This window comes from Sander vitreus, chromosome 15, assembly GCF_031162955.1.
Source record: "Sander vitreus isolate 19-12246 chromosome 15, sanVit1, whole genome shotgun sequence".
NCBI lineage: Eukaryota > Metazoa > Chordata > Actinopteri > Perciformes > Percidae > Sander > Sander vitreus.
The window spans coordinates 631105-658027 of record NC_135869.1 but is presented as its reverse complement, the minus strand read 5'-3'; the positions used below and the strand labels follow the sequence as shown (position 1 = coordinate 658027).

General features: G+C 44.3%; 2 protein-coding genes across 5 annotated transcripts in view; both read left to right on the top strand.

Annotated features, from left to right (window-relative positions):
- The first annotated feature begins 336 nt into the window (after nt 1-336).
- casc3 (casc3 exon junction complex subunit) lies at nt 337-20354 on the top strand. 2 transcript variants are annotated; one of them, XM_078269927.1, is made up of 13 exons: nt 337-567; nt 2299-2323; nt 2513-2568; nt 3635-3913; nt 5466-5614; nt 8331-8507; nt 8924-9807; nt 10269-10442; nt 11880-11978; nt 14584-14750; nt 15006-15220; nt 16009-16059; nt 16308-20354. In XM_078269927.1, exons 1-11 carry the CDS (start codon nt 370-372, stop codon nt 15150-15152), a joined length of 2355 nt encoding a protein of 784 aa, XP_078126053.1. In that variant the 5' UTR covers nt 337-369; the 3' UTR covers nt 15153-15220; nt 16009-16059; nt 16308-20354. The 2 variants fall into 2 exon arrangements, with proteins under 2 accessions (XP_078126053.1, XP_078126052.1); XM_078269926.1 differs by lacking the exon at nt 16009-16059.
- Nucleotides 20355-25459: 5105 nt separating this feature from the next.
- Nucleotides 25460-26923, top strand: part of rapgefl1 (Rap guanine nucleotide exchange factor (GEF)-like 1) — a 33426-nt gene continuing 31962 nt past the window's right edge. The window contains exons 1-2 of one of the 3 annotated variants that reach the window (XM_078269932.1): nt 25460-26269; nt 26668-26898. In XM_078269932.1, coding sequence (XP_078126058.1) covers nt 26696-26898 — 203 coding nt within the window. In that variant the 5' untranslated portion in view covers nt 25460-26269; nt 26668-26695. Of the gene's footprint in view, nt 26270-26618; nt 26899-26923 lie in introns of all 3 variants that reach the window. The other 2 variants (XM_078269934.1, XM_078269933.1) reach the window with 2 other exon arrangements.

Sequence of the window (26923 nt, the reverse complement as noted above, 5' to 3'; positions counted from 1 at the left end):
ATATATATATATATATATATATATATGGTTGGAACCGGAAAAAGGCAAGGGATTGTGGGTAGCAAGTTCTTCTTCTTTAGGTATTTAGAGCGCGTCATAAAACAACTTATTTTCTTGTATCTGCCATCTACTGGGTTAGGGTTATACATATTATATATATATATATATATATATATATATATATATATATATATATATATATATATATATATATATATATATATATATAATGTGTATAACCCTAACCCAGTAGATGGCAGTACAAGAAAATAAGTTGTTTTATGACGCCGCTCTAAATACCTAAAGAAGAAGAACTCGCCTACCCACAATCCCTTGCCTTTTTCCGGTTCCAACCATTCGAGAACTAAGATGGCGGACCGGCGGCGAAGGAGGAGGACGAGGCGCGCGTCCCAGGACAGCGAGGACGACGACGAGTCTGGTTCGGGTTCGGACAGCGGGAGGTCGGCCTCCCCGACGACCAAGCCCCGCGTGAGAGACCCAGAGCCGCCCGAGGAGACAGCAGCAGCGATCCGGCCGGAGCCCAAACCCGTTGTGGAGTCCGAGTGTGTGAGTAGCTAACAGTTAGCTAGCTAGCCGGGCTAAAGGCTCCGTCTCCCGGCCGGCAGCTATGACACACACCGCTGCCTGTTGGAAACCGTTGGTGTGACGTTACTGTGGGGGAAATTATCTGTAACGTTAAATAATTAAGAGCGTAGAGTTGTTTGACTTCTGATATAAACGGTTAGTTTGAGTTTCCTTCAGTAGCTCAAAGGAAACGTTACGTTAGAGAAGTTTAACCTCTCTAACATAGACATTTTTCAACATAAAACGTTATATACAGGGTCCAGAATGAACGTATTTGTCCACCAGCCATATAGGTAACGTTAGTATATGTTTTAAATTTCACCAGCCTCTCAATAACGGTAAATAACAATTCTTTTTTTGGCTGGTGAGTGAAAAAAATCTACCAAATCTATCTTTGGCTAGTAGATGGTGCTAATTTCTGGACCCTGGGTTATATACTTTAATATTATGCCATGTTAAATTGTCAGCTTTTTAACGTAAACAGTCCATATAGTTAACTTTTGGCCCCTGTTGTGAAACGAGACGAAAAGGCGCCAGTTGGAACGCATTCACACGGGTAACACATTCAGCCGTGACACCGGCTCGGGCTGCCCCTCCTTACTTTGCCTTCTCGAGGTTTTTTACCAAACATAAGACGCTTTGAATTGTTTATTTGCCAGCTTACAGAGACGGTGTTTACTTCCAGGTGTGGGAAGTTAGGATTTGTTGTTTAGAAAGCCAGCTAGGCCCCGCTAATGCTAATGCTACCGTGAGTCTGCCACGTCCAGCAGGAACTCTGCTCATACATGACCCGGAGATTATAGTGACTAGGTGAAGTATTCACACCATTTACTGCTGTAAAAGCACTAATACCACACAGTCTTTCTTTCCTTCTATCTATCTATCTATCCTTCTATCTGTCTCTTTCTTAACTTCTAGCAACCTATCTATCCATCTTTCTTTCCTTCTATCCATCTTTCTTTCCTTCTATCCGTCTTTCTTTCCTTCTATCCATCTTTCTTTCCTTCTATCCATCTTTCTTTCCTTCTATCCGTCTTTCTTTCCTTCTATCTGTCTTTCCTTCCTTCTATCTGTCTTTCTTTCTTTCCTCCCTTCTTTCTTTCCATCTATCCATCTTTTTTTCCCTTCTATTTATCTTTCTTTCCATCTATCTTTCTTTCCATCTGTGTTTCTTTCCATCGATCTATCTGTCTGTCTTTCTTTCCATCTGTCTTTCTTTCCATCTGTCTTTCTTTCCTTCTGTCTTATCTTTATCAACCGTCTTTATCAACCTATTAACGATTTTGACCGTCTTTGCGATAGTACCGTGTAAAGCTCTGTGCCGTATTTTTGTGTCTGGTAAACCTTCAAACTGACAGATCTGTCGGTCGCGTTAGACTACAACTAAACGCGCTTCCTCCATCTCTGCCTGTTGTGTCTCTTTTATCAAAGGCAGTGCCTGTTTTTATTCACTCTTTAAAAGTTTGCTCCAAGGAGAGAGCACCCGTTTTTAAAATCCGGCAGCGAGATAATCAGTTTGCACTCATGGGACCTGCAAACAAGCTTCAAGCCAAGTTTGAATTCTCTCATGTGATGCTTTTCATTGTCCTGCAGGAAGAAAAGAGTCATTAGCAGCTCCCAGTGTGACTATATTCTAGTTGTTGTTGTGGTGCTTCCTTAATTTAATGGTTTGATGGCGATGCTGATATTGTTTTTGTACCTCTCTCTTTGCAGGAGAGTGAAGACGGTGTAGGAGAAGGTAAGCATCCAGAACGCAGCCCTGCACCCTTGTACAATCAAACCCATCTTGCACAGCAAACATGCAAGTGAATTAGAAGACACTGATTACAGTTTTTTTTTTGTACATCAATATAACAAACTGGGGCTCGTGCCAAGCTTTTAAAACATGTTTGAGGCCAGAATAATGAGTCTGTGTGTGTGTGTGCAGCTGTCCTCTCTGACTACGACAGTGCTGACGCAGAGGAAAACGGCTCCCATTCAGAGGTAAGACCCGTCAATACATTGAGTCTCCCGTACATCCTCCACTTCCAGTAAGACGTATAGAAGAAGAACGGGAAACACAAACCGTCCAGACTTCACGTCTGACCCTCTTAGGAAGACCAGCGTTGCTGTTAATGTGCAATAAAAACCATTATGTTGATTAATGTTTTTAATGTAATGTTTTTTTGACCAGCTAGATAGATAGATACGTTATTGATCCCCAAGGGTAAATTCAAGGTCCCAGTAGCTTAAAGACATCACACACTACATACATCATGAATAATATGGACAATAATAGAACAGATACTAAATAAAAAAAATCCACATGAATGTACTAAGGGATGTATAAGCATGAGAGGCTTGCAGTGACAGGGCAGGGACTGACCCTGTGGTTCAGTCTGCATGGTGAGGTGCTCTATGAGAGTGTGTGTCATGGTGGTAGTGCACACCAATAGTGCAAGGATAAAGTCTGGAGACCAGCATTAAATATAGACACCATAAGAGAATAATGTCCCATATGTATAATGCAGCACAAAACAAAATGTAAACAAAGATTTCCATGTTAACTCTTTTGGGGTTTATTCCGTCTTCCCCCCCCCCCCATAATCGTTGGTCTCCTTGTGTAATTATGGTCGTGTAACCTCAACACTGTGATGCACAGTCAAGTTCTAGACAGCGCTTTTAAGAGGAGAACCCGGGCTGTCGGGATACTAAACTACCCATCAGCCCTCTATCGGCAAATGTTGCTCATTGGTGATGGAGAATCTGTATCGGAGGCTAAAAACTTGATCGTGGGCATCTCTACTCTCACATTTCTGAAGTAACCTGCCCACACACAGACACAGAGAGACACATGCACACACTACATCGCTCTTCCGCCTACTCCTTCTCAAACTTCTTTTGTTCTTTGGTAAAAACTCGGATTGATTTGTCAATGTTTGTGTTTTCATCTTTTGGGTTCTGTACGGTTTTGTCTTTTCTTTTCGTCTTTTTACAACACACTGTCGATTGTTGGAGATAAATAGAAAATCCAGTCATTTAAACTCCCATGTTTCCTGTGTGTCTCCAGGGAGCGGAGGAGGAAGAGGAGGCAGAGCAGTACAGCGACGAAGAAGCTCCGGCAGCAGCAACCAGCGAGCCCAAACCCTCTGTCGCAGTTGCTGCTGCTGCTGCAGCAGCCGACGAACCGGCAAAGGTAGAGGGGGAGGAAGAAGAGGAGGGGGAGGTGGTGGAGGAAGAGGGGGAGGATGAAGAAAAGGAGGCGGAGGAAGGAGGACAGAGTAAAGAGGACAGCAAGGCCGAGGAGAAGGGAAACATCGCCGGGGAGAGACAGAGCGGCGATGGACAGGTGAGACTCGCAGGAACAACTAGCATCAAAACTGTATGGATTATTTTCATTATTGATTAATGTGTGGATTATTTTCTAGACACATGGGGACACACACGTAATACCAGTTTCATTTTGAGAGTTTCTGTTTTGATTTCTGGTTTCCCTCCCCTGCATCCTCTGATAACAGCTGACAGTAGATTGATGTTTCACAGCTGTGTGCCGGCTCCGAAAAATAGTTTGTTCTCTAAAATGTCAGAAACTGTGGATCAGTGTTTCCCAAAAAGCCCAAGACGACGTCCCCAAATGTCTTGTTTTGTTCCCCAACTCAAAGATCTTCAGTTTCCTGTCCCAGAGGAGAGAAGAAACTAGAAGATATTCACATTTAACAAGCTGACATCACACAAAGTTGACCTGTTTTCTGAAAAATGTCTCAAACCGATTTAATAGATTATCTAAATAGTCTGAGATTAACGGTTGACGACTAATCCATTCCTCCTGCAGCTCTAGACTCAATGTAAGATTTAAACCGACATTGTGTAATGTTTTGAGTTGATTCTTAGCAAAAACCCTCATTCATGTGTAATTACTTCCACCAACTAATCCAAGTATCCTCGTACGCGTCGACTCTGCCATTCAGAATCATTCAGAAAACATACGAGCGACTCGCTGGAATGGCGGCCGCCATGTAGCGCCTCCATCTCAAAAATACGTTAGCCAAAGAGGGACATACCTCTGGGGGAGATTACTCGCGACTGCCGGCAGATCCGATCCACTGTCACCGGCTCTGTCTTTTGGTTTTTCGTTACTTTTCCCTCTTCCTTTAGCTTTCCCTCGCACCTCCGTCGCGTCAACTGATCTCTGACTCTGCTCACGGAGAAAAATACGTAGCCTACGCTGTAAATCCATGCAGCTCTAGGAACAACCACAGCTGTGACTTTATATATTATATACTGCAATACAGTCCAAAAACAATACTACTACTAGTTTAGTACATATATCTGATACTTCCATACTTTAACTTAAGTAAAGTTTGGAGTGGTAGAGCTTACTCGTAATGTATTCCCAGCTTGTGTTATAAGTACTTTTACTGCAGTAAAGGATACGACTACTTCCCACGCTGCCGCTGGCCTTTGTATTACACATAAACTACCGGTCAAAGGTTTGGGGTCACTTAGAAATTTCCATTCCACTCCATTATAGTCAGAATACCAGCTGAGATCAGTTGCATTGGTTTTTTTATCAGAGCAGCAGTTTTCAGATTACATTATGTGCTTACATAATTGCAAACGGGTTCTCCAATGTTTTCTCGGTTAGCCTTTTAAAATTATATCAGATGAATGGTTGCTGATAATGGGCAAAGTAGATATTGCATTAAAGATCAGCCACTTCTTTCTACAACAGTCGAACCCTTTTGCAATTATGTAAGCACATAATGTAATCTGAAAACTGGTGCCCTGCTTAAAAAAACAAAACAATGCAACTGATCTCAGCTGGTATTCTGTCTATAATTGAGTGGAATGTATGTATGTTCCGGTGTAGCTGAATAACTGAAGCTCTGGCCCACGTGCAGGAGTCTACGGACGACCCCGAGACGAAGGCGGGGGGGAAACCGGGGCAGAAGCTCGACGACGACGAGGACCGGAAGAACCCGGCCTACATCCCGAGGAAGGGTCTGTTCTTCGAGCACGATGTCCGAGGACACGCTCAGGAGGAGGAGAGGTGGGGTTTCATTTATTATTATTATTATTATTATTATTATTATTATTTGTTATTATGTAATGCATTCTTTGGTCATTCAGTTTGGTCAAGAGGCAGTGTAAATGAATGTAAGTGAAGCAGTAAAAACTAATTTGAGGTAAAAGCGCGGCGGTTTTAATCCTCAGGTCTGAGGGCATTTTTATATACAGTCAGGTCCGTAAATATTGGGACATCGACACAATTCTAATCTTTTTGGCTCTATACACCACCACAATGGAGTTGAAATGAAACGAACAAGATGTGCTTTAACTGCAGACTTTCAGCTTTAATTTGAGGGTATTTACATCCAAATCAGGTGAACGGTGTAGGAATTACAACAGTTTGTATATGTGCCTCCCACTTTTTAAGGGACCAAAAGTAATGGGACAATTGGCTGCTCAGCTGTTCCATGGCCAGGTGTGTGTTATTCCCTCATTATCCCATTTACAAGGAGCAGATAAAAGGTCCAGAGTTCATTTCAAGTGTGCTATTTGCATTTGGAATCTGTTGCTGTCAACTCTCAATATGAGATCCAAAGAGCTGTCACTATCAGTGAAGCAAGCCATCATTAGGCTGAAAAATCTAAACAAACCCATCAGAGAGATAGCAAAAACATTAGGTGTGGCCAAATCAACTGTTTGGAACATTCTTAAAAAGAAAGAACGCACCGGTGAGCTCAGCAACACCAAAAGACCCGGAAGACCACGGAAAACAACTGTGGTGGATGACCGAAGAATACTTTCCCTGGTGAAGAAAACACCCTTCACAACAGTTGGCCAGATCAAGAACACTCTCCAGGAGGTAGGTGTATGTGTGTCAAAGTCAACAATCAAGAGAAGACTTCACCAGAGTGAATACAGAGGGTTCACTACAAGATGTAAACCATTGGTGAGCCTCAAATAAACAGGAAGGCCAGATTAGAGTTTGCCAAACAACATCTAAAAAAAGCCTTCACATTTCTGGAACAACATCCTATGGACAGATGAGACAAAGATCAACTTGTACCAGAGTGATGGGAAGAGAAGAGTATGGAGAAGGAAAGGAACTGCTCATGATCCAAAGCATACCACCTCATCAGTGAAGTATGGTGGTGGTAGTGTCATGGCGTGGGCATGTATGGCTGCCAATGGAACTGGTTCTCTTGTATTTATTGATGATGTGACTGCTGACAAAAGCAGCAGGATGAATTCTGAAGTGTTTCGGGCAATATTATCTGCTCATATTCAGCCAAATGCTTCAGAACTCATTGGACGGCGCTTCACAGTGCAGATGGACAATGACACGAAGCACACTGCGAAAGCAACCAAAGAGTTTTTTAAGGGAAAGAAGTGGAATGTTATGCAATGGCCAAGTCAATCACCTGACCTGAATCCGATTGAGCATGCATTTCACTTGCTGAAGACAAAACTGAAGGGAAAATGCCCCAAGAACAAGCAGGAACTGAAGACAGTTGCAGTAGAGGCCTGGCAGAGCATCACCAGGGATGAAACCCAGCGTCTGGTGATGTCTATGCCTTCCAGACTTCAGGCTGGAATTGAATGCAAAGGATTTGCAACCAAGTATTAAAAAGTGAAAGTTTGATTTATGATTGTTAATCTGTCCCATTACTTTTGGTCCCTTAAAAAGTGGGAGGCACATATACAAACTGTTGTAATTCCTACACCGTTCACCTGATTTGGATGTAAATACCCTCAAATTAAAGCTGAAAGTCTGCAGTTAAAGCACATCTTGTTCGTTTCATTTCAACTCCATTGTGGTGGTGTATAGAGCCAAAAAGATTAGAATTGTGTCGATGTCCCAATATTTATGGACCTGACTGTATCTTCTTAAAGGAAAAATCCGGCACAAAATGAACCTAGGGGTTAATAACACGTGTACCGAGTCGACCGTTCTCTGGGACATGTTTTCATGCTAATCGAATGTCTCTTTAGCTTGAAACAAGCTAGCTCAAACCGGCGATTAGCTTCTAACGCTAGCTTTCGGGGCAGAGGGTAAATCTCTATTTCTACACCACTAACAAGGCTCAAAAATTAAAGATAGATAGAAAGACTGTACCGTTCATGTATACAGGCAGGCGCCGTCTTGGGAAAACAGTCATGAGCAGTCGAACGACGAATGCTGTGCAACTAGCAACCAGTGACATGGCTCAAACGTGGCATTCGTGCCCCGAATACTAGCGTTAGAAGCTAATCACCGGTTTGCACTAGCTTGTTTCAAGCAATGTATTCCAGAGAACAGTCGACTCTGTACACGTTATTAACCCCTAGGTTCATTTTGCGCCGGAATTGTCCTTTTAAATTAAACGTTTCAGGGTTATTTGTATATAACCGATTCGCCACGTGTTTCATATCGATGTTCAGAACAAACTCAGCTATCTGTAAAGTGAGGCCCAAATTTGTTCCAGAGCAACGTGTTGAGAGATAATTTGACCTTAAAGCTGAAAAGTTGAAGTTCGCTTTTTGAAGTTTCTCAAATCTCTAGTGAAAACAAACCTACACTGAATGGTTTCGGTGCTTGAAATGAATTTACAAAAGTCTTAGGTCCCCAAAAGTAGCGTAACGTATGAATAAAATAGTCCTCAGAGGGTTAATGTCAAATAAAACTATTTTAAAATACCACAGATTCATGTTCTTTCATATTCATCGATGCCTCTTTACAGCCCAAAATGTCTCGTAAGCATTTTTCTGTGTGCTCTCAGACCGAAAGGTCGGAACAGGAAGTTGTGGAAGGACGAGGGTCGCTGGGAGCACGACCGCTTCAGGGAGGAGGAGCAGGCGCCGAAGAGCCGCGAGGAGCTCATCGCCATCTACGGTTACGACATCAGAAACGGCGGCGGCTCCGGAGACCGACACTACCGGCAGCAGCGCCGGCCGAGGTGAGCGCCGCCTTGACAGAGCGCAAGCATGAAGTGGGGGGGTGTTTTAATCCTCAGTTCATTGAAGTGTCATACGTCAGTCAAATGAGGAGTAACGTTACACAGGACAGGTAATGAGGCTGTCCGGATTTTAGCTACGCTCCAAACCGCTAACTGGAGAAGGAGAGAGTGAACTGAGACAGTGGGTGTGATTACTGACAGCGCCACTTAGCAGCTGCGTCGTCAAGGGAGACGTCTTTCAACTACCGACAGAGACACAGTTTATGGGATGTGAAAGTTGAACATAGAACTGGACTACTTTGCTAACTGAGGGAAAGTCCGCTTTTATGTCGGGTCCGAGATATCTTTAAAGTTCCTTTTCTCCTGCGTGAGTAGACTGTGTTTTGATGTGTGTGTGTGTGTGTGTGTCCCCGCAGACAGAGTACGTCTCCCAGCAGAGACAAGCGGTGGAGAGACGGAGGTGCAGAGCGGCCGGTCCGATCCTGGCAGCAGAGCGCCGCTCCGAACCGAGGAGGCACTCCGCCTTCATCCAACCCGCCGTCCTCCGCGCCCCCCTCATCTCTCCCCCTCTCCTCCTCCCAGCGCAGCGGCAATCCCTCCCGGCAGCCTCCCTCCCGCAGCCGACCCTCCCACCAGAATCAAATGCACCCCGCGCCTCAGTACCGGAACAGCGACTCAAACGCGCCCCAGATGCACCCCAGGGAGCGACAGGGCCCCAAAGCTCAGTCCGACCCCACGGGAGACAGGGGCGTGGGCAGCAGGGGCGGCGGGGGGAGGGGCCCCTCCGTGGTCGTTGAGGATATTGCGTTCAGCCACGGCGGCGTTCGGGAGCAGGACCTAGGTGTTGCGACGGCGGCGGCGTCCCAGTCTGCGTCGCCGAGACGACAGCAGCAGGAGCAACGCGGCGGCGCCGACAGATCTGCGTCCGGATTGGCTCATTCCACCTCGGACGCCTCCTCGCCGTCGACCATTCGGGAGGCCTCTCCTCCCACCGAGCGGCCGGCGATGGAGCGTAAATCGTACTCGCTGGCTCGCAGGACTCGCTCTCGGCCCGCCGACCTGGGCAGCAAGCAGCCATCCGTGGAGGAGTCGGCCGCAACCGGGGGGAACAACGCCGCCTCCCCCTCCCCCGGCAGCGGCGGCGTGGGAGGGAAGAGCTGGGCGGGGGCGGGCGACGGGCCGAGCCAGTCGGGAGTCACGGGAGGGCTGGCGGAGATGGACCAGAACTTGGCTCGACTCAGTCTGGCAGGACAGAGCTGGAGCCAGAGCCCGACGTCCTACTTCCGCTCGGAGATGAAAGGTGAGTTCAGGGCCGCTCAATTATGGGAAAAATCAGAATCCCAAATTTATTTTGGTCAATACTGGAATCACGATTATTTAACACGAGAACACAAGAGTTCTCAACAATAAGAGTTCACTTGAAAAACGTAATGTGCAAAATAATCGTTTTTCTTGATTACGTTTTTATTGTTCTTGATTGGCCAAAAGCACATTCAAGTCAAGTGATTGTGTGTGTGTGTGTGTGTGTGTGTGTGTGTGTTAGAGGGTGACACGGGAATCAATTGTCGCTCCCATCCCGAGCCCACGAAAATACTCCGGTCAATCCCGATCTCCACCTAGTATGTAGTGTGTGTGTCTCTGTGTGTGCGTGCGTGCTGTGGCTCGTTATGTTGATTTTCCCTCCATGGCGTTCTACGTTCCCCGTGCCCGTCAGCCGACCTTAAACGTTGAACCTTTTCTCTGTCTGTCTCCTGTCCTCAGGCCTGCCCAACGCCATGCACATCCCCAGCGGCCCGCCTCCCTTCTCCGCCATGGAGGAGATGGGCGCCGGCTCCAATCGAGCCAAGCGCTACTCGTCCCAACGGCAGAGGGCCGTGCCCGAGCCGGCGCCGCCCATGCACCTGGGAGTGATGGAGGGGCACTACTACGAACCCTGTAAGACGAGATGACGCACAGACACGCACAGCAGTCACAAGCCGTGTGATGCGGGTCATGTGACCTGCGAGGTTTCATTTTACCTAAGTTCTGGTCAAATATCTCCCGTGGCTAAAACAAATGGGCGGTGCTGTTTTTGCCCTCGTTGTTCTTTGTAAAGTTAGCAGGAAGTGATGTAATGTCGCCTTTTGTGGAGTGAGCACAGCGCCGTGGAACCCCCCCCACCTTTTAAACGCTACATTGCTTGTGAGGAAATAACTGGAGTAACGGCCTTTAAATGTGACACATTTTCTCTGTGCGGTGGATCAAATTAACGCGGAACTGAAAAGTGATGCACGTGGATTTCGAAAAAAATTAACTGATAAGTATTTAAAGTAACTTTTTAAAGTGTTAAATTGATACCCACCAGCTTTAAGATGTCAACCTGGGGGCAAACACTGCAGCTCTAGTAATGTGGCCCTTAAAATAAAAAACGGGCTCTTTTCAGTCTGTCGTTCTACCTCCTGCTCTCCAGCAGAGGGCAGAAGACTTCCACCATTACTGTGTTACATAAAATGTCTTTGATTTGTCAACATTTGGTGCTGTAGAATAGATGTCTTCCTGTGCACAGAGCACTGTTTTGGTCCAGACTTTTACTCTTCCAAAGCTGGCCCAAAACAATCTTAGTAAAGAGTGTTTTTGTTTTCTACTTCTTGGACCAGGAATAGCAACGTCCTATCAGCTCCGTTCACTTAGGAAAGGACTCTTGTCTCTGCTGATATTCAGGGGAATGTGTTGTCTTTAATGTCTGCAGGAATCGGACAGGAGCGCGTCATATTTAACCCTCCTGTTGTCCTCGGGTCAAATTTGACCCACTTTCAAAATGTTTCTATAGTTGAAATTTGGTTTTCGTTCAACCAAAATGTCAAAAAAAACTAAGATGGGTGGTTCCATACAACGCTCTTCACAAGTAAAATAAATGATCAGTCCACTACTTTGGGTGTTTTATTAAATTTTATAGCATTTGGAGAGAAAAAATTATTTTTAAAAAAAGTTGAAAAAAGTGTCAAATGACGGAAAAAAAGAAAACGTTGGAAAAGGCACAGAAAGAAATCTGCAAGTCTGTGTTGTTTTTCCGACAATGGCAGCTGCAGTAAAACACAGTCAAACTTTACACCGTTTAGCGTTAGCTGTCAGCATTTTAACCGTGTTTAATCCCTCCTTCATTTTACAGTCGAGTGGTGGCTAGAACGGCTCCGGGTCCAACCTCAATATGGAATGAATTAATTGGCGTTTTTTTTTAACGCCTTATTTTTTCTCAGATTAATTAATTGAAATGAACGCGTTATTTTGACAGCCCTAATAAAAACATAATGGCAATGGCACAGTAGTTGTAGTACTACTTGAGTAAATGTGCAGCCTCCCACTTTGTTTAACCTCCGTGTGTCTCTGTCTCAGTGTCGTACCAGGGACCAATCTATGCCCACGGGGACGGCCCCGCCCCCATCCCGCCGCAAGGCATGCTGGTCCAGCCAGAGATGCACATCCCCCACCCCGGTGAGTGCAGTTTGGTTTCCTCTCTTGTTTGCTAAAGATGTAAGATAAGATACTTTATTGTCCCCGAAGGGACATTTGTTTTGGACTCTGAGAGGCCCCATAGGTTCTTAATTGCATCATTAGAAAATATGTAGCAACACAGACGGGGTGAGTTTATGATCGTATGTGTGAAAGTTCTCTCACAAAACAATCGTTACGTAACGGTATCCTCAAGTTTTTGTAAGTGGGTATACTGAAATCCTTGACCTTTCCTAGGGTATCAAAGTTATTATAGTTTTGCATTTTTCATTAGTTTTTATTTCGTTTTGACTTTTTGTTTTCAAATTCAGTTTAGTTTTAATTAGTTTTTAAAGCGGGTTTGCTAGTTTAGTTTTTTATTTTTTGAAAATGCTTAGTTTTAGTTTAGTTTTAATTAGTTTTAGTCTTTTTGTAATATGGGTTGTCGGGGGATTCAAAAAGGTCAGAAAAAGTATTGTGTAATAATAACTCAACAAAAACGTCATGCAATTTTAGAAATATGTATTCAACAATAACACCAGTACATAAAATGTAGCCTACATATGGTCAAAAATATGTAAACCGTAGTAAAATGTGTGAGTGACGTGTGCTAGTAAAAAGCCTAAATAGCCAACAGACTAAAGAAGACAGACGTGAACAGGTGTTTTAAACTTTGGTTCGAGTAAAGTGGCGAACTTTTTGAAGTCAATCGAGTCACACAGTTGTGTAGACGTCCCAGTATCAATCCACATATTTACCCACGCTTCCTCCCGCTTTTGGTGTTCCTGCGTATGTACTAACCATACGGGTCGCCGGTGAAAGCCCTCCTATGGTGTTCTCTGTCCTGCGGATGTCTCTGTCATGCTGCCTGGCCCTGTACCCATACATCCATGCCCTGTACCCATACATCCATGCCCTGTACCCATACATCCATGCCCTGTACCCATACATCCACGCCCTGTACCCATACATCCATGCCCTGTACCGGGGTTAGCTTCTGTTTCGGGGGAGGGGAGCTTTGCGTTCTCCTTTACCTTGTTAAGGTAAGCTAGGTTAGCCTCCTAGCTTGTGTGCGCTTCTCAAATGTACTTTCAAATTTGTGGGATTTTTCCCTGTAATAAATTGTCCACATACTTTACCACCTTCCACTGCGAGGCACTTTCTGACAAGGTCATAATCAAATGGGACTCTGCCGCTTTCTTCTGACTTTCAGTACCGCTATGATGCCAGGCGATGAGGCGAGGGGCATGGACATGTTGTGTTCAATTTGACGTGGAATGTCGGAATTTCTGGGTTCCCAGTCGGAAACTATACATGTCTACGGGAAATATCATGGTCGGAAAGATATAACGTTATTTGCTCTATGAAAGACATCGACAAAGACGAAAACTAAGTACATTTACTCGATAATTTTATTTTAGTTAGTTTTGCAAACAGACATTGCAGTTTTAGATAGTTATCGTTTTTTTGTAATGCCTCATTTTTATTTCAGTTAACGACCATGTTTTTTCCCACCTAGGTTTCGTTGTTTTGTTCGTTTTCGCTAACGATTATCACCTTGGTGGGTATACTCCGTATACCTGCGGATCACGTAGACTACACCACTGGCCAGATTCTAGCCATGAAGCTACTGAGGTGTATGGGCATTGATTGTACTTTGATTTTAAGTTTTTAAAACATTGATTACCTCCTTTCTTATCAGGGACCTTTTCAGATATGAAACTTTTTTTGGAATAGACTTGAGCATTAGATTAAGCGCGTCACGTGGGTCTGGCTTCACCCCACCATAAGGGCGGCTCGTTCGCAATACGTTCTCATATTCTACGAAAATAGTTCACCGAAACGTGTTTCTGAAAACATTTTGAGCGAGAAATGGGCCGTGCAGTTGCTGAATCTGTCTTCGTTTCAGCTCAACAAAGGTCAGTTTAACAGATTTTCATCCGATGTTGAGACACTGTAGTCACGCTCATCCCACTCGTCATTTCCAGGGTTAGCCAATCAGATTGGTCAGTGAGTCCGACCCGCCCTCCAACCCAGCAAGTCAGGGTTGGCCAAAATGAAGGCCGACGGCCCCTCGGAACACACCAAACAAACTTGAGTCAACCAACCTCGCCAGACTGTCAGACGGCCGATAATCGGGTTGGTGTGTCAGGGCCTTTAGCCAGCCCCCAAAGAAAATCACCATTTCAAAAATTATAGAAATTGAGGGGGGGGGAGGGGGGAATCGCAATTCAAATCCTCTCCGTATGTGTTTAATAGCAATTAACCAAACAACTGTTGAACAAGCAGGACATCAACCCTGTCGGTTGCACTCTCCTCAGTAAGTGTAGCACAGCCCTTGCACAATGAGATTACACAACCAACATATTGCCCAACCCCAGAAGCCTACTTATCGCACAAATGACACAATGCACTGACATAATGCACAACCCCAAATAGCCTACATAGTACACAAATGACCTGAACAATCCAGCAGCCCATGTATTGCACCACTAACATATTGCACAACCCCAATAACCGACGTATTGCACGGTGACATAGTGCACAATGTAGATTATTTTTTTTTTGTATTTCTTCTCACTGACCTCTTCTCTTCCTCCTCCTTTAGGTCTCCATCCCCACCAATCGGGCGGCCCCATCGCTAACCCCCCGCTGTACGGCGGCCCGCCTGTTTCGCTGCCGCCGGGCCAGCCGCAGCAGCTGCTGCCGCCGCCTTTCTACCCTCCGCCGGGCGTCATGACCTTCCCTTACCCCACCATGTACCCGACTCCGCAGGTTAGACTCCCTGTTCTGAAATATAACGTCACTCCGATCACGTAAACCCCATAATAATCCCCCGGGATATATACACACACACACACACACACACACACATACACACATACACACAAGATCCGGGAAAGGATCAGAAGAAACTGAGGCTTGTTTGAAACTATTGAAACTGTATGAACCGTCTGACCTGTGATTTGTTCCCCCTCCTGTGGATAATAAAGTTGTGAAACAGGATTTGAATGTGCCTGTGTGTCTCAGGGTCAGGCCCAGGTGACCTACGGAGGCGTGACGTACTACGACACGATGCAGCAGCAGGCTCAGCCCAAGCCCTCGCCCCCCCGCCGCACCTCCCAGCCCGTCACCATCAAGCCCCCCCCTCCGGAGTTGCACTTCGCCACAGAGTGACCCCGCCCCCCCCCTCACCCCTCCCTGTGCCACCCAGCCTCCGCCTCACTCTGATCCCAGAACTACAGGTGAGCACGCCGACTCTTTACTGTGTCCCAGTCAGAAACAAGGTTGTTGCCAGGTAAGTAGCTGTGTGTGTGTGTCTGTGTGTGTGTGTGTGTGTAAAAACCGTAGCGATGCACAATATCTGGGTTCCCACAGGGTCTTAAATAGTCTAAATTTTTAGGCCTTAAAAAGTCTAAAAATCGCTGAAGTATTCACTCAATTTTAATAAGTTTATTAACTTTGCAAGTACTTTTGTGTCTCTGCATTTAGTTGTACTTTTATCTTGATAAAGGTCTTACATTTCATTCATAAAGGTCTTTAAATTTGACTTGTTGAAACCTACAAAACCCTAAAAGTATCGGTTTGTTATCGCCATCGCGATATCAACCGGCGCAATAAACATATCGCGAAAGACTCTGAGATTTTTAGTGTTAGCAGCACAATACTGAGAGCAGAAATACAGAAAACAAATAACATATACATATAACTATTTAACATGAATTGTGTCCTCTACTCTTCTACATCTCAGAGGTCACTTTTGCACTTTTATCCGACAGCTTTACCTACTTTTCAGATGGCAGTTTTTCCTCCGGGGTCCCGGCAGCTTTACGCTTTGTTAAACTGCCAAACAGTTAAAAAAGTCAGATTGCATGTATGCATGGATTTTGGCAGATTCATAAATTCCCCCAGAAACAGAGAGAGAGAGGAGACGGAGAGAAGGGGGGAGAGAGAGAGAGAAGGGGGAGAGACTTTTTTCCAACTTTGAAACAAGTTGCTGTAAAAATGTAATGATTGTTTTGCTTAATTCTAGGATGGCTAAAGGAACTTTTTTTGCCGACTTTTTGTTCATGTCGACAGAAATGTGAGTAAAGTCCAGCGACAAAAGCGTCAACAAACTTTTAAAAAGCGACAGTCTGAAAAACTCACAAGAAAGTCAGAAAAAGCAACAAAAATGACGAGGAAAAATACAAAAATGTAATGCAATAAAACAGTCGAAGATGTTTGACTTTTTCAAAATAAAAGCATGTCAATAAACAACTAACTAAGCTGGTCCTTAGTGAGGATTCTCTCCTCCCGGTTTGTCTGAACGGGGTTTTCATTTGTTTGTAGGAGCGGGATGGAAGGGTCAGTGAGGAGCTGCGGCCGGTCATCCACGGCAACCATCCAGAGAGGGAGGGGCGGGTGGACTGCATCAGCATCTCTGGTGGACTTTTTCTTCTCCCCTCTTTCTTTTTTTTTTGTCTCCTCGCCTGTAGCAGCGAGGCGACATACGGACTGTTCTGTAACTCTGCGGTCGCAGGTTTGATCCCACCAACGTGTCTTTGAGCAAACAAAACTGGAAAATGACGAGTTGAAACCCTTTAGAAGCATTTAACATCGGGACGGACGGCGTCAAACTCTTAATGTTTGGGGTCAGAGGTGTGAAATCGGTAACAGTATATATATATGTAATATTTTTTTTGCCCTTTCTTCACGGCGAACAGGACTCGGACTGAACCCCGGGAAACAGCAGTTAAGGGGCAATATATACGGTTTCTTTGTTCAGTTTACTTCACTGTACTTTAGGTTTTTGTCTTTTTGTTCTGTCATTATCCATGGTAGTCAATACAGAAAGTTGAACAACATAAAACATTTGATGGATGTTTGTGAGAATCAATTTTGGATGTTGTTTCCCTCCAGACAGACACTTGAAGATCTCTGCGTTCTTTGCTATAACTGACTTATAAATGGGAAACGCAGATTTTTAAAAACCTGTACCGTTCGTCTGATTTATGCTCCGTTAATCTGAGCTCTCGACAGGCTGCAACTTTGATTACGTGTCAGAAGACTTGACTCCGAGAAACCCGCGTTTCTCAGAGTCAAAGGAGGGGTTTTCATTTGTTCATTCGGGTTTTCATTTCAACGTACTCCACCAAACCAGAGAACGGTCAGTGGGGGCTTTGACGTAAACGTTGCGTTTCTCGAAAGCCTCGCCAGTTCATTTTCACTTGATCTCGAGACTTTATTTCCTACGCCCGCAGCAGTGAATAGAACGGAGGACATCTGCAGAAAAATGTTACAACTAAAACGTACTGCGTGGTAATTTTGCGTCGATGCCCAGTCCTATCTATCGCCCAGCCTGGAGACAGTGTTTGTTTACCACGGCGAACGTAAAACCATCTATCAGAAGGCGTGGTGCAGACTGTGTCGTACCACCTGGGATTTATTTAATTGCCCCTTTTTAAAAACTCAGTTAATCTGCTCGTCTGAACGCTTTGTTGTTGTCTGACATTTTTCATTTAGCAGAAAGTGAAACTGAAAGTTGCACAAAAGTCCGTCTGACAGAAGCTGCCGCTGCTGCAGTTTGGGAGGCGTTTATTGTTGCTGTACATAGAAAATCTAAATGTTTATATAGAAGCTTGAAGAGATGAAATAGAGCGGTAACCATATTCTAATAAAAACTACTAGTGCTGCAGATTGAGAGCGCATCGGCAGGGACCTCGAATGTAAAACGGCGGATTTAATTTAGAGAGACGACAGCAAAAGAGCCACGTGGCTTTAGCTTTGATTTCTTCTTTTTTTATTTTTATTAAATGTTTTAATTTGAATACTGTTTCTTTTTTCTTTTTCTATTGTTAGTAAATGCCAGGAGGCATTGCCAGTCCTCAATGCAAATGACACTTGTCTTGATTTATTTTAACGCACGTTTAACGAGGCTAAACACTGAGAGAAAACCACTTCATAAAACGTCAACGTTTTTGTTTGTCCTGCAACAAAAATACGTTTTTTTTTTCAGAGATGGGGGGGGGGGGAGTTGTTAAAAGTGTATTTTTCTCTTCATTTGTTTTTACATTAAATTTAAAAGAATGAAGTGTTTTGTGGTTTGAATGTCAAATTAAAAGAAGATAAAGTTCTTTGTTCCTAATTGAACAACATGATCTCTGTCATTTCAAGTCATGCTGATGATTTACGAAGAGAATCTAATAACTAACGGTTAAATCTGGAAGCCAATTTGTACCAGCAAGGAAGAGAACAATTATTGGATAATCTGCCTTGTTGGGGTGTCTTTATGGTAACGTCACAAGAGAGTTCCCCATGTTTTACTTTAGGGATGCTCCGATACGCCGATTTTTATGCTTCTGTTAAATCAACGCCGTAGGAACCTGGAGATACCGACCCGACGCCGTAGCCTGGCGTGCACCGCTCCAAAAAATGTTGCGGTGACGCACATCGCTCGGCCGTGGCTTGGTAGCATTGCATTTCCCCCAAGATAATCACCGTCACTCTACCACGCTCGCACGCACACACACTGAACACAAAAATCACTTCCGTGTAGTCCAGTGACCGTTGATTTGAATAATCGAAATGTGAAATCTGCAAAGTTGTTCATTTCTGTCATTTTGAACCGTAACTGTAGTCCAGGATCATCGGAAGAACATTTCCAGGATAATTTCCTGTTCCGCTGCCGGATGTCCCTCCTCTTCCTCTCTCTCTGTGTGTTTCCGTTTGTCAAACTGCGTTCTCTTCGGGAAGCGACACACTCCGAGCTAGCGAGCTACACGCTAAAAATGTCAAGTTGTGAAGAAGATGTGGACGGTGCAACAAGACAGACCTGCTCGGTTCTTTCAGGGAATGATTGGAAAGATTTACTAAGAATATGTTGAGGGCATTTCCTCTCTCACTGGGACGTTTTGGGACCGATTGGTGAGAAAGAACCTAGAAAATATTCACATTAAACAAGCTGAAATGAGAATTTCTACTTTTTCATAAAGGAGACTAAAACCGATAATCGGGATCATCAAAATAGCAGCTCTATTAAGTACGAAGATGTTTTACGAAGTTGCTGGTGCAACATTTATTATTTTAATGATAAATAATTCAGTCAATTTATATCTTACTATTTATTTTTTGCGGTTTTGATTTGCAAAGCCTGATGTTTCCTTACACGTAAAGGAAAGATCTTTTACAACTTTCCCACAGAGAGGCAGACAGCTTATTGATTCAACACTGGGATCAGATTGGCCATTGGCCCAGGTATCGGGACTCGGACAGGTGCATCCCTAATTTTAATTTTATTAACCAACAACTTTCTAAACTCTGAGCTCAGCAGCGACGGGATTTATTTTATTTGAAGTTTGAAGTCCTTCGAGCTTCGGTTTCCCAAAGCCCAGATATCGTACACTCTAAGAAATAACAAGAAGTTCTGGCAGCTCATAACCCAGACTTTTCCCTGTATTTAAAACCAGAAATGTGTGTAGCTGCAGTTGAAATACACAACATTTGAAAGAAACTTCCAAAAATGTCAAAAAACCAAACAAAAAACTGAAAAAAGCACCACAAAGGTAAAAAAAAGCAGCATAAATTTCGTAAAAAAGCGGTTGAAATAAACAACTACATGGACTTCTTTAAATTCCCAAACCCTCTGTAGCCAACAAGTTGTCTTTGCACAAATTGTACAATTTGAAATCTAAGGAATATAATAAAGTTTTATGGACAATTTCTGTTAAATTATACAGACCCTGAACTGTTAATACACACATGTATTTTAGATTTATTAGAGCTGAAACAGTCGGATCGTTGCAGCCCTACTTTTTTGTTTAAGGTCCTGCGAGCTTCGGTTTCCCAAAGCCCAGATATCTTATCGGAGCATGCCTACTTTTACCAACCTTTACCTAAATAACTTTCTAAACTCTGAGCTTCTGCCCCTCCGTGAAGTTTAGATTCCCCCAAGCTTCAGTTTCCGTTTGGGGGAAAAAAAACTAATTTTTATTTTGAACAATATTACCTCCAGTATTCTGCTTCTTTGCAGCGAGAATTTCTACAAATCCCGTTCCCGAGTTTATTTAAATGTTTTCCACAACTCCGTGTTCTCGTTTGATGTAAGATGAAAGCGTGTTTGTGACGGCAGCTTCTGCACACTTCCAAAACCCCGAAAAGTGATTTCTGTGAATGAATGAGTCCTCAGCAGGTTCTAAATGTTATTGATGGTAGAAACGTCAACTTTCCTCTTCACTGAATTATTTTACCGTCTGAGTAGACGCTGTTCACTGTGACGCCTTTGTTTTTTGTCAATGTTACCACGACGACGACGATGATGATGCATAGATGGTTTTGTTTCTGTCTGTCTGTGGAGAACATCGTCCACACAGGATCAATAAAAACATAATTATATTAAAATTATTGTGTTTTTTTTCTTAGTTTCCTTTCTTTCCTTTGTCCTCCTTAGCTACTTTACCTTTATTCTTCTCTTACTTTGCTCCTTTCTTAATTTTTCCCTCCTTTCTGTCCTTCCTATTTATTTAATTCCCCCTTCTTTCCTCCTTTCTTTTCTCCTCTTTCCCCCTTTTTTCTTTCCTCCTCCATGCTTTCTTTTCTCTTTACTCCTTTTTCCTACCTCATTAAAATCTCCTTTTATTTATTCTAACCTCTGTCTCTCAGCTGCTCTGACCGTTGACATGAATATTCAGAAGGGGGCGGGAGCTCTTATGTAAGCTGATTGACAGGCTCTGACAGCCAATCAGAGTGCAGACAGCATCTCATTAATATTCAACAGCAGCTGAACACAGAGAGGGACTAAGCTGTTCGACGCCGAGTCATTCAAAGATTCAAACACAGAACTTTTATCCCAGCGCTGGCTTTTCCATCGTCCTTTTGTTCAGGAGTCAGTCGTAACCATGGCGATGAGCTGACAGCTGAGCTTGGAAGACGGTGATGATGTAACTGTTTTGTAACGGTTTCAGAACATGAAGAGCCTCCTGCCTTCTAATTGGCTCGTTATCGATGATGTAACAGCTGCTCGACCACTCATGCTTCAGTGTTTCTCTCACACATACGCACACACATGCATACAGACAGACACGCACACACACAGACACACACACACACAGACATATACATACAGACACACAGACACAGACATACATACAGACACATACACGCAGACACACACGCAGACACACACACAGACGCACGTAGACACACACACAGAAATACATACACACACGCAGACACACACACACAGACATATACATACAGACAGACAGACACAGACACACACACAGACATATACATACAGACAGACACGCACACACACAGACACACACACACAGACATATACATACAGACACACAGACAGACATACATACAGACACATACACGCAGACACACACAGACGCACGTAGACACACACACACACACACACACACAGAAATACATACACACAAGCAGACACACACATGCAGACACACACACACACAGACGCACACATAAAGACACACACAGACAGACACACACAGAGACACAGACACACACACACAGCTTTCTTTGCTTGCTTTATTTCTTTCTCTCTTTCTTGATGCTGATTTGGTGATTTTGGTAGATGAATGATTCTATAATAATAATTCCGTCTCGTCCTCTCAGGAGTCTGGACATGTCGATCCCTGGAGTGTTTCAGAGCAGCCAGGTAAACTAAACACAACGCTGCATCGTCAAGGTAACACACGTCAAGGTGTTGCCCCGTTCCTGTTGAAACCCTTTAACCATTTAGGCCTCTCGCTCTCCGCCAGTCGCGCCCGTTAGGACTTGTTATGGCTTATACCGAAGACAACAACATCCTCATTCCTGGAGAATGTCACATGCACAAATCCAAATACATCAATTTGTGACCTATACCAAAGCCCTTAAAGTTCTTCTGTCAAACTCGTATTGTATTGAAGAATATGATTATTTTTTCTTGTATTTGTTGCTTTTTGTTTGGTTGCTTTTCCCCTTTTCTTTCTGATTTATATTATTTGGTTTGATACGTCTGCACCTGATCCTTTATAACACCGTGGAGGATTTTGAGCCATATTGTTTGTAAACCCTCCTGTTGTCCTCGGGTCAAATTTGTCCCATTTTCAAAAAGTTTCTTTATCAGAAATGTGGGTTCCGTACACCCATTACTTTTCACAAGTCAAATGAATTATCAGTTCACTTCTTTCACTGAATGTGGGTGTATGATTTCGAATTTATAGCATTTGAAAAAGAAATTCAATGAAAGAATGTTAAAAACAAAGTTGTCGGGAAAAACAAAACAAAAAAAAAAACATTAGAAAATCGACAAAACATTGGAGAACGTGACCAAAAAAAAAAAAAAAGGAAAAAAGCTTCAAAACCGCCGAGAAACGAGACAAAAGAACGTTGAAAAAAAGTGACGAAAACATTGAGGAAAGCGACAATAGTGGTGAAAAAACGAGTTTTAATTTTAGATTTCGACCCAGAAAAACAAAAAGTTGCATGGTCGACGGGAAGACGACACAAGGGTTAAATAAAAAAAACCTGTTTAGGTTTTAGGGGGGGAGGATTACGTGGGCAATGGAGTCAGCAGGTAGTTAGCTTAGTTTAGCATAAAGGCGGGAAACGGAGGGGAAGGCCAGGCTCTGTCCACTCGTCACACATTTAACTCTTTACATGTCAAGGGTTTTAGTTTCATGACCCCCCCCACCCTTTTTTTTCTGTAACGTTCCGCCTTAACCTCAGGAGAAACACACCATCTACACACAGTTTAGTGTGTGTGTGTGTGTGTCTGAGTGTGTGTGTCTCTGTGTGTGCCACTTAAGCGTGTGTTTGTGTGTGTGTGTGTGTGTGTGTGTGTGTAAATGGACTGCATTTATATAGCGCTTTTCTAGTCTTAACGACTACTCAAAGCACTTTTACGTAGTACAGGAACCGTTCACACACGTTCACACACTGGTGGCCGAGGCTGCCGTACAAGGTGCCACCTGCTCATCCGATGAACACTCACACACATCCAAAAACCGGGATTCCAGTATACTTGTGGGGTCCCGACAGCATTGTGGGGCAAAAATGCTGGACCCCACAAGGGCTGTTTGAGGGTTAAGACTTGGTATTAGGATTAGGGTTAGAATGAGGTTCTGGTTAGGGTGAGGGTAAGGGTTAAGGTTAGGCATTTAGTGTTAATGGTTAAGGTTAGGGTAAGGGGCTAGGGAATGCATTATGTCAATGACGGGTCCCCACAAAGATAGTGAAACGCACTGTGTGAGTGTATGTGTCTCTGTGTGTGTGCCACTTAAGCGCGAGTGTGTGTTTGTGTGTCACTCAAGCGTGTGTGTGCTTGTGTGTCACTCAAGCGTATGTGTGTGTGTGTGTGTCTGTCTGAGTTTGTGTGTGTGTCACTTAAGCCAGCAGAGAGAGACACTGAGCGTGTGCAGAAGTGAGCTCCCATTCTGTCATCCTGTTGACACACACACACACACACACACACTCACTCACTCACTCACTCACTCTGTCTTGTTGTCTTGTAGGACAGTGACAGTCTGAAGCTGACCTCGGTTGTTGGGTCTTGCGGTTGTTGCTGTTCACCCGGCGGAGTCCTGGCTCAATCACGGCTCCGTTGCGCTTTCAGAAGCCTCTTCTCTTGTTGTGTCAAGTTCTTCAGACGGCCCCTTTCCGACGGGGAACTGTCGCTGGCGAGCCAGGATTTTGAGCGCGCGACCAGAGGTCATTAATTTTTTTCAGCGACGTGCGACAAAGCAGAAACAGGAATTAACATGTCGTCCGCAGCAGTATGGAAAGCCAAACAGTTCAAATTCACGTGATTTCTCACACGTAAACAACATGTAGAAACATGTTATTTACGTCTCTACCATGTCTCTACCATGTAGAGACGTGTTGTTTACGTGTTGTTTACGTGTGAGAAAACCCGAAAAGAACTTAGATGGAGTCGGCCTTTAACTTGCACATAACCAAACGTAACCGTGAGCCAAGCAGCGTGTTCTCGCGGACAAGTCCGTATGACATCGTACGATAACTTATGCCCGACATGGTCACGTGAGTGTGAGGATACGTTGTCTCTAGAGAATAAATATGAGTCCTCTCCTCCCTGATGGAGGCGGTGTCAGTTTACTGGAACATATTGCAGACTGCTCCTGCTGGAGGAGTCGGCCATGCATACATGAGGAGGAGTCGGTGTGTGTGTGTGTGTGTGTGTGTGTGTGTGTGTGTGTGTGTGTGTGTGTGTGTGTGTGTGTGTGTGTGTGTGTGTGTGTGTGTGTGTGTGTGTGTGTGTGTGTGTCTGTCTCTGTCTCCCATTACAGTTTGCGGTTATGAAACTGTGACCATAAATGATCAGATTACAACACATAATGACCACGTACACACAGATGAATGAAGGGTCACTGGTCTCTCTCACACGGTTCCCATGGTTTATATACGCGACTCATCACGACTCCTCTTTTTATTGCATCTGCTCTTAAAAAAGACACTTCAAAATAAATTAACAGATTTCTCTTTTGGGAACATTTGGGATAGTGTAACTACACAACTCAAAAAAATATATAACAGGTATGGTCGTTTTTAGACATTTTAATGCAGAAAACTTACATATTGTACCTTTAAAGCATTTGAACAAAGTTTTCTGTTGGAGTATGTAACATTTCAAAAAAATCTTCATTCTGACTTAAGGATTTTCATTCTTAAGTCAAGTCTGTGTGTGTGAGCGTGCGCCCAATATATAGAGGAGGCTCGGTCCTGGGCACAGCGGCCGCGGGTTCGGTTACGACCTGCGGCCCGTTGCTGCATGTTGTCCCCCCCCCCCCTCCCCTTTCAAGTCTAAGCTGTCCTGTCAGTAATAAAGGCCTAAAAATGCCACAAAACAAATATAGATTTTCATTTTCACTGCAAATGCATATCTGTCATATCGGTTTCATTATCTACTAATAATCGGCATCGGTATCGGCCTTTAAGAACCAGTATCGGTCGTTCCCTAGTTAGAACAGCTGATTGGTCAGGGGGAGGTGAACGTGCGTTCCGGCCAATCGTAGCGCGCAACCTATGAAATACATCCTGATTTAAATAAATGTAAATCTAAATATATATAAATGAGTCACTATAGAACCTCATCATTTATTGAACTATATTGACTCATTTGTATATTTATAGTTACATATATTCAGATATGTATTGCCTCGTTTATTTATTTAGATAAATGTAGGCACATTTATTTAGACCTATGTATTCATGTAATATTGATCAAAATAGATGGAATTAGTATTCCATAGAATCAGTGTCTATTTACTGATGAATATTCCTGCTGCTTGTCGTCAGGGATATTTTCATTTCCATCAATTTTACAGCACTGGATGTAAATGTGCATGCGCAAGCCCGTGCTGTCGGGAGCGCGCAACTGCAGCAGATCAGAGAGCGGTGGGGGGTGGGAGGGAGGAGTGAGAATGTTACGAGTCACTTCTCATCCCACTAATTTAGCAGAGAGGGAGGCAGAGAGAGAGAGAGAGAGCCTGCTGCAGTAAAAACACCAACACCAACCGCCGCCGCCGCCGCTGCTGCTGAGAAAACCTACAGCACCCAAACGCACCGCGCCGGGCGGGTTTGGTTTTATCCTCCAGGTGTGTGAAGGAGGAACAACCGCGAAACGCAGGGAGGGAGGGGAAGGAGAAAATCCAGCAACGTCGATGATTTGATCCGCAGTTTATCTCGGAGATATCGCGGAGGAGTCTTCCGCTGCACACGGTGTTTCGGTCGGTCCACCTTAACGTGGAAAAAAAAGGATAGGAAACCACCGGAGAAATCTGCGGAGAAGGACAGCTCTGTTTGGGGTTCATATTCTCGGGGTTTTTTTCCGCCTACGGACGGGAGCAATCTTTCCCCCGGAGCTTTGGTGTTTACGCGACCGCTGCAGAGAGCGAGGAGAGCGCGGAGGAGGACGCGGTGTAGCCGGGGGAGGAGCGGCCGCACGGAGCAGGTTTCTCGGGGAATGTTTTATTCTTTATTATTTTTTTTTAAGCAAAAAGGGGTTAATTTAAATATCACGGTGCGGTGATATTATCCGGAGGACTCTGCAGCACACCTTTACCGACACCTCCGTCTACACAGATGGGTTAAAAAAAACCCGGTGCTGTTGTTCCGGAGAGCAGCCCCGCGCGCACACCTGCTCCCCTCCAGACCCGCGGGGGCTGGATGATGTAGCCCCCCCCGCCTCTGCATCACCAGCACCATCCTCTAAGTCTCCACCTCCAGTGGTGGAATGTAATCAAGTACATTTACTCGAGTACTGCACTCAAGGAGACAAATTTAAGGTACTTGAGTCTTTTTCTTTTCATGACACTTTTCTACTCCGCTACATTTCAGAGAGAAATATTGGACTTTTTACTCCACTACATTCATCTGTTACAGCTTCAGTTACTTTACACATTAATAGTTCACACACACACACACACACACACACACACACACACACACACACATAAATGAAACTAGCCAACAACATAACGGCCTACAAGTCCAGCTGAGATGATGAGACCATTAATCACACCACTGTTTGGATCCTTTACACTTTCTACAATGTTTTAATACTACATTTCCCTGATGGTACTTACACTGCAGGACTTTAACTTGTAACAGAGTGTTTTTTTTTTTTTTTTACAGTGTGGTATTAGTACTTTTGCTGCAGTAATCTGAATACTTGTCCCAGCAGTGTCTCTCCAGCCGCCCAGCGTCCCAACATGCCGGCGGGGATGAAACCGCTGGAGAAGTTCCTGAAGAAGCAGACCACGGCGCTGACCCGGGCCGGGGGGTTTGTTGGCGGGGTGGCGGACAAGGCCAGCGGGGGGATGGGGGCGTCCCGCCGGAGGGCCAGTCTGTCCCGGGTCGTTCCTTTCTTCAGGGAGACGTCACCGGAGAGCGGCCAGGCTCGAGAGGTGTTCAGGTCAGGCGTCACGGTGAAAACGTGA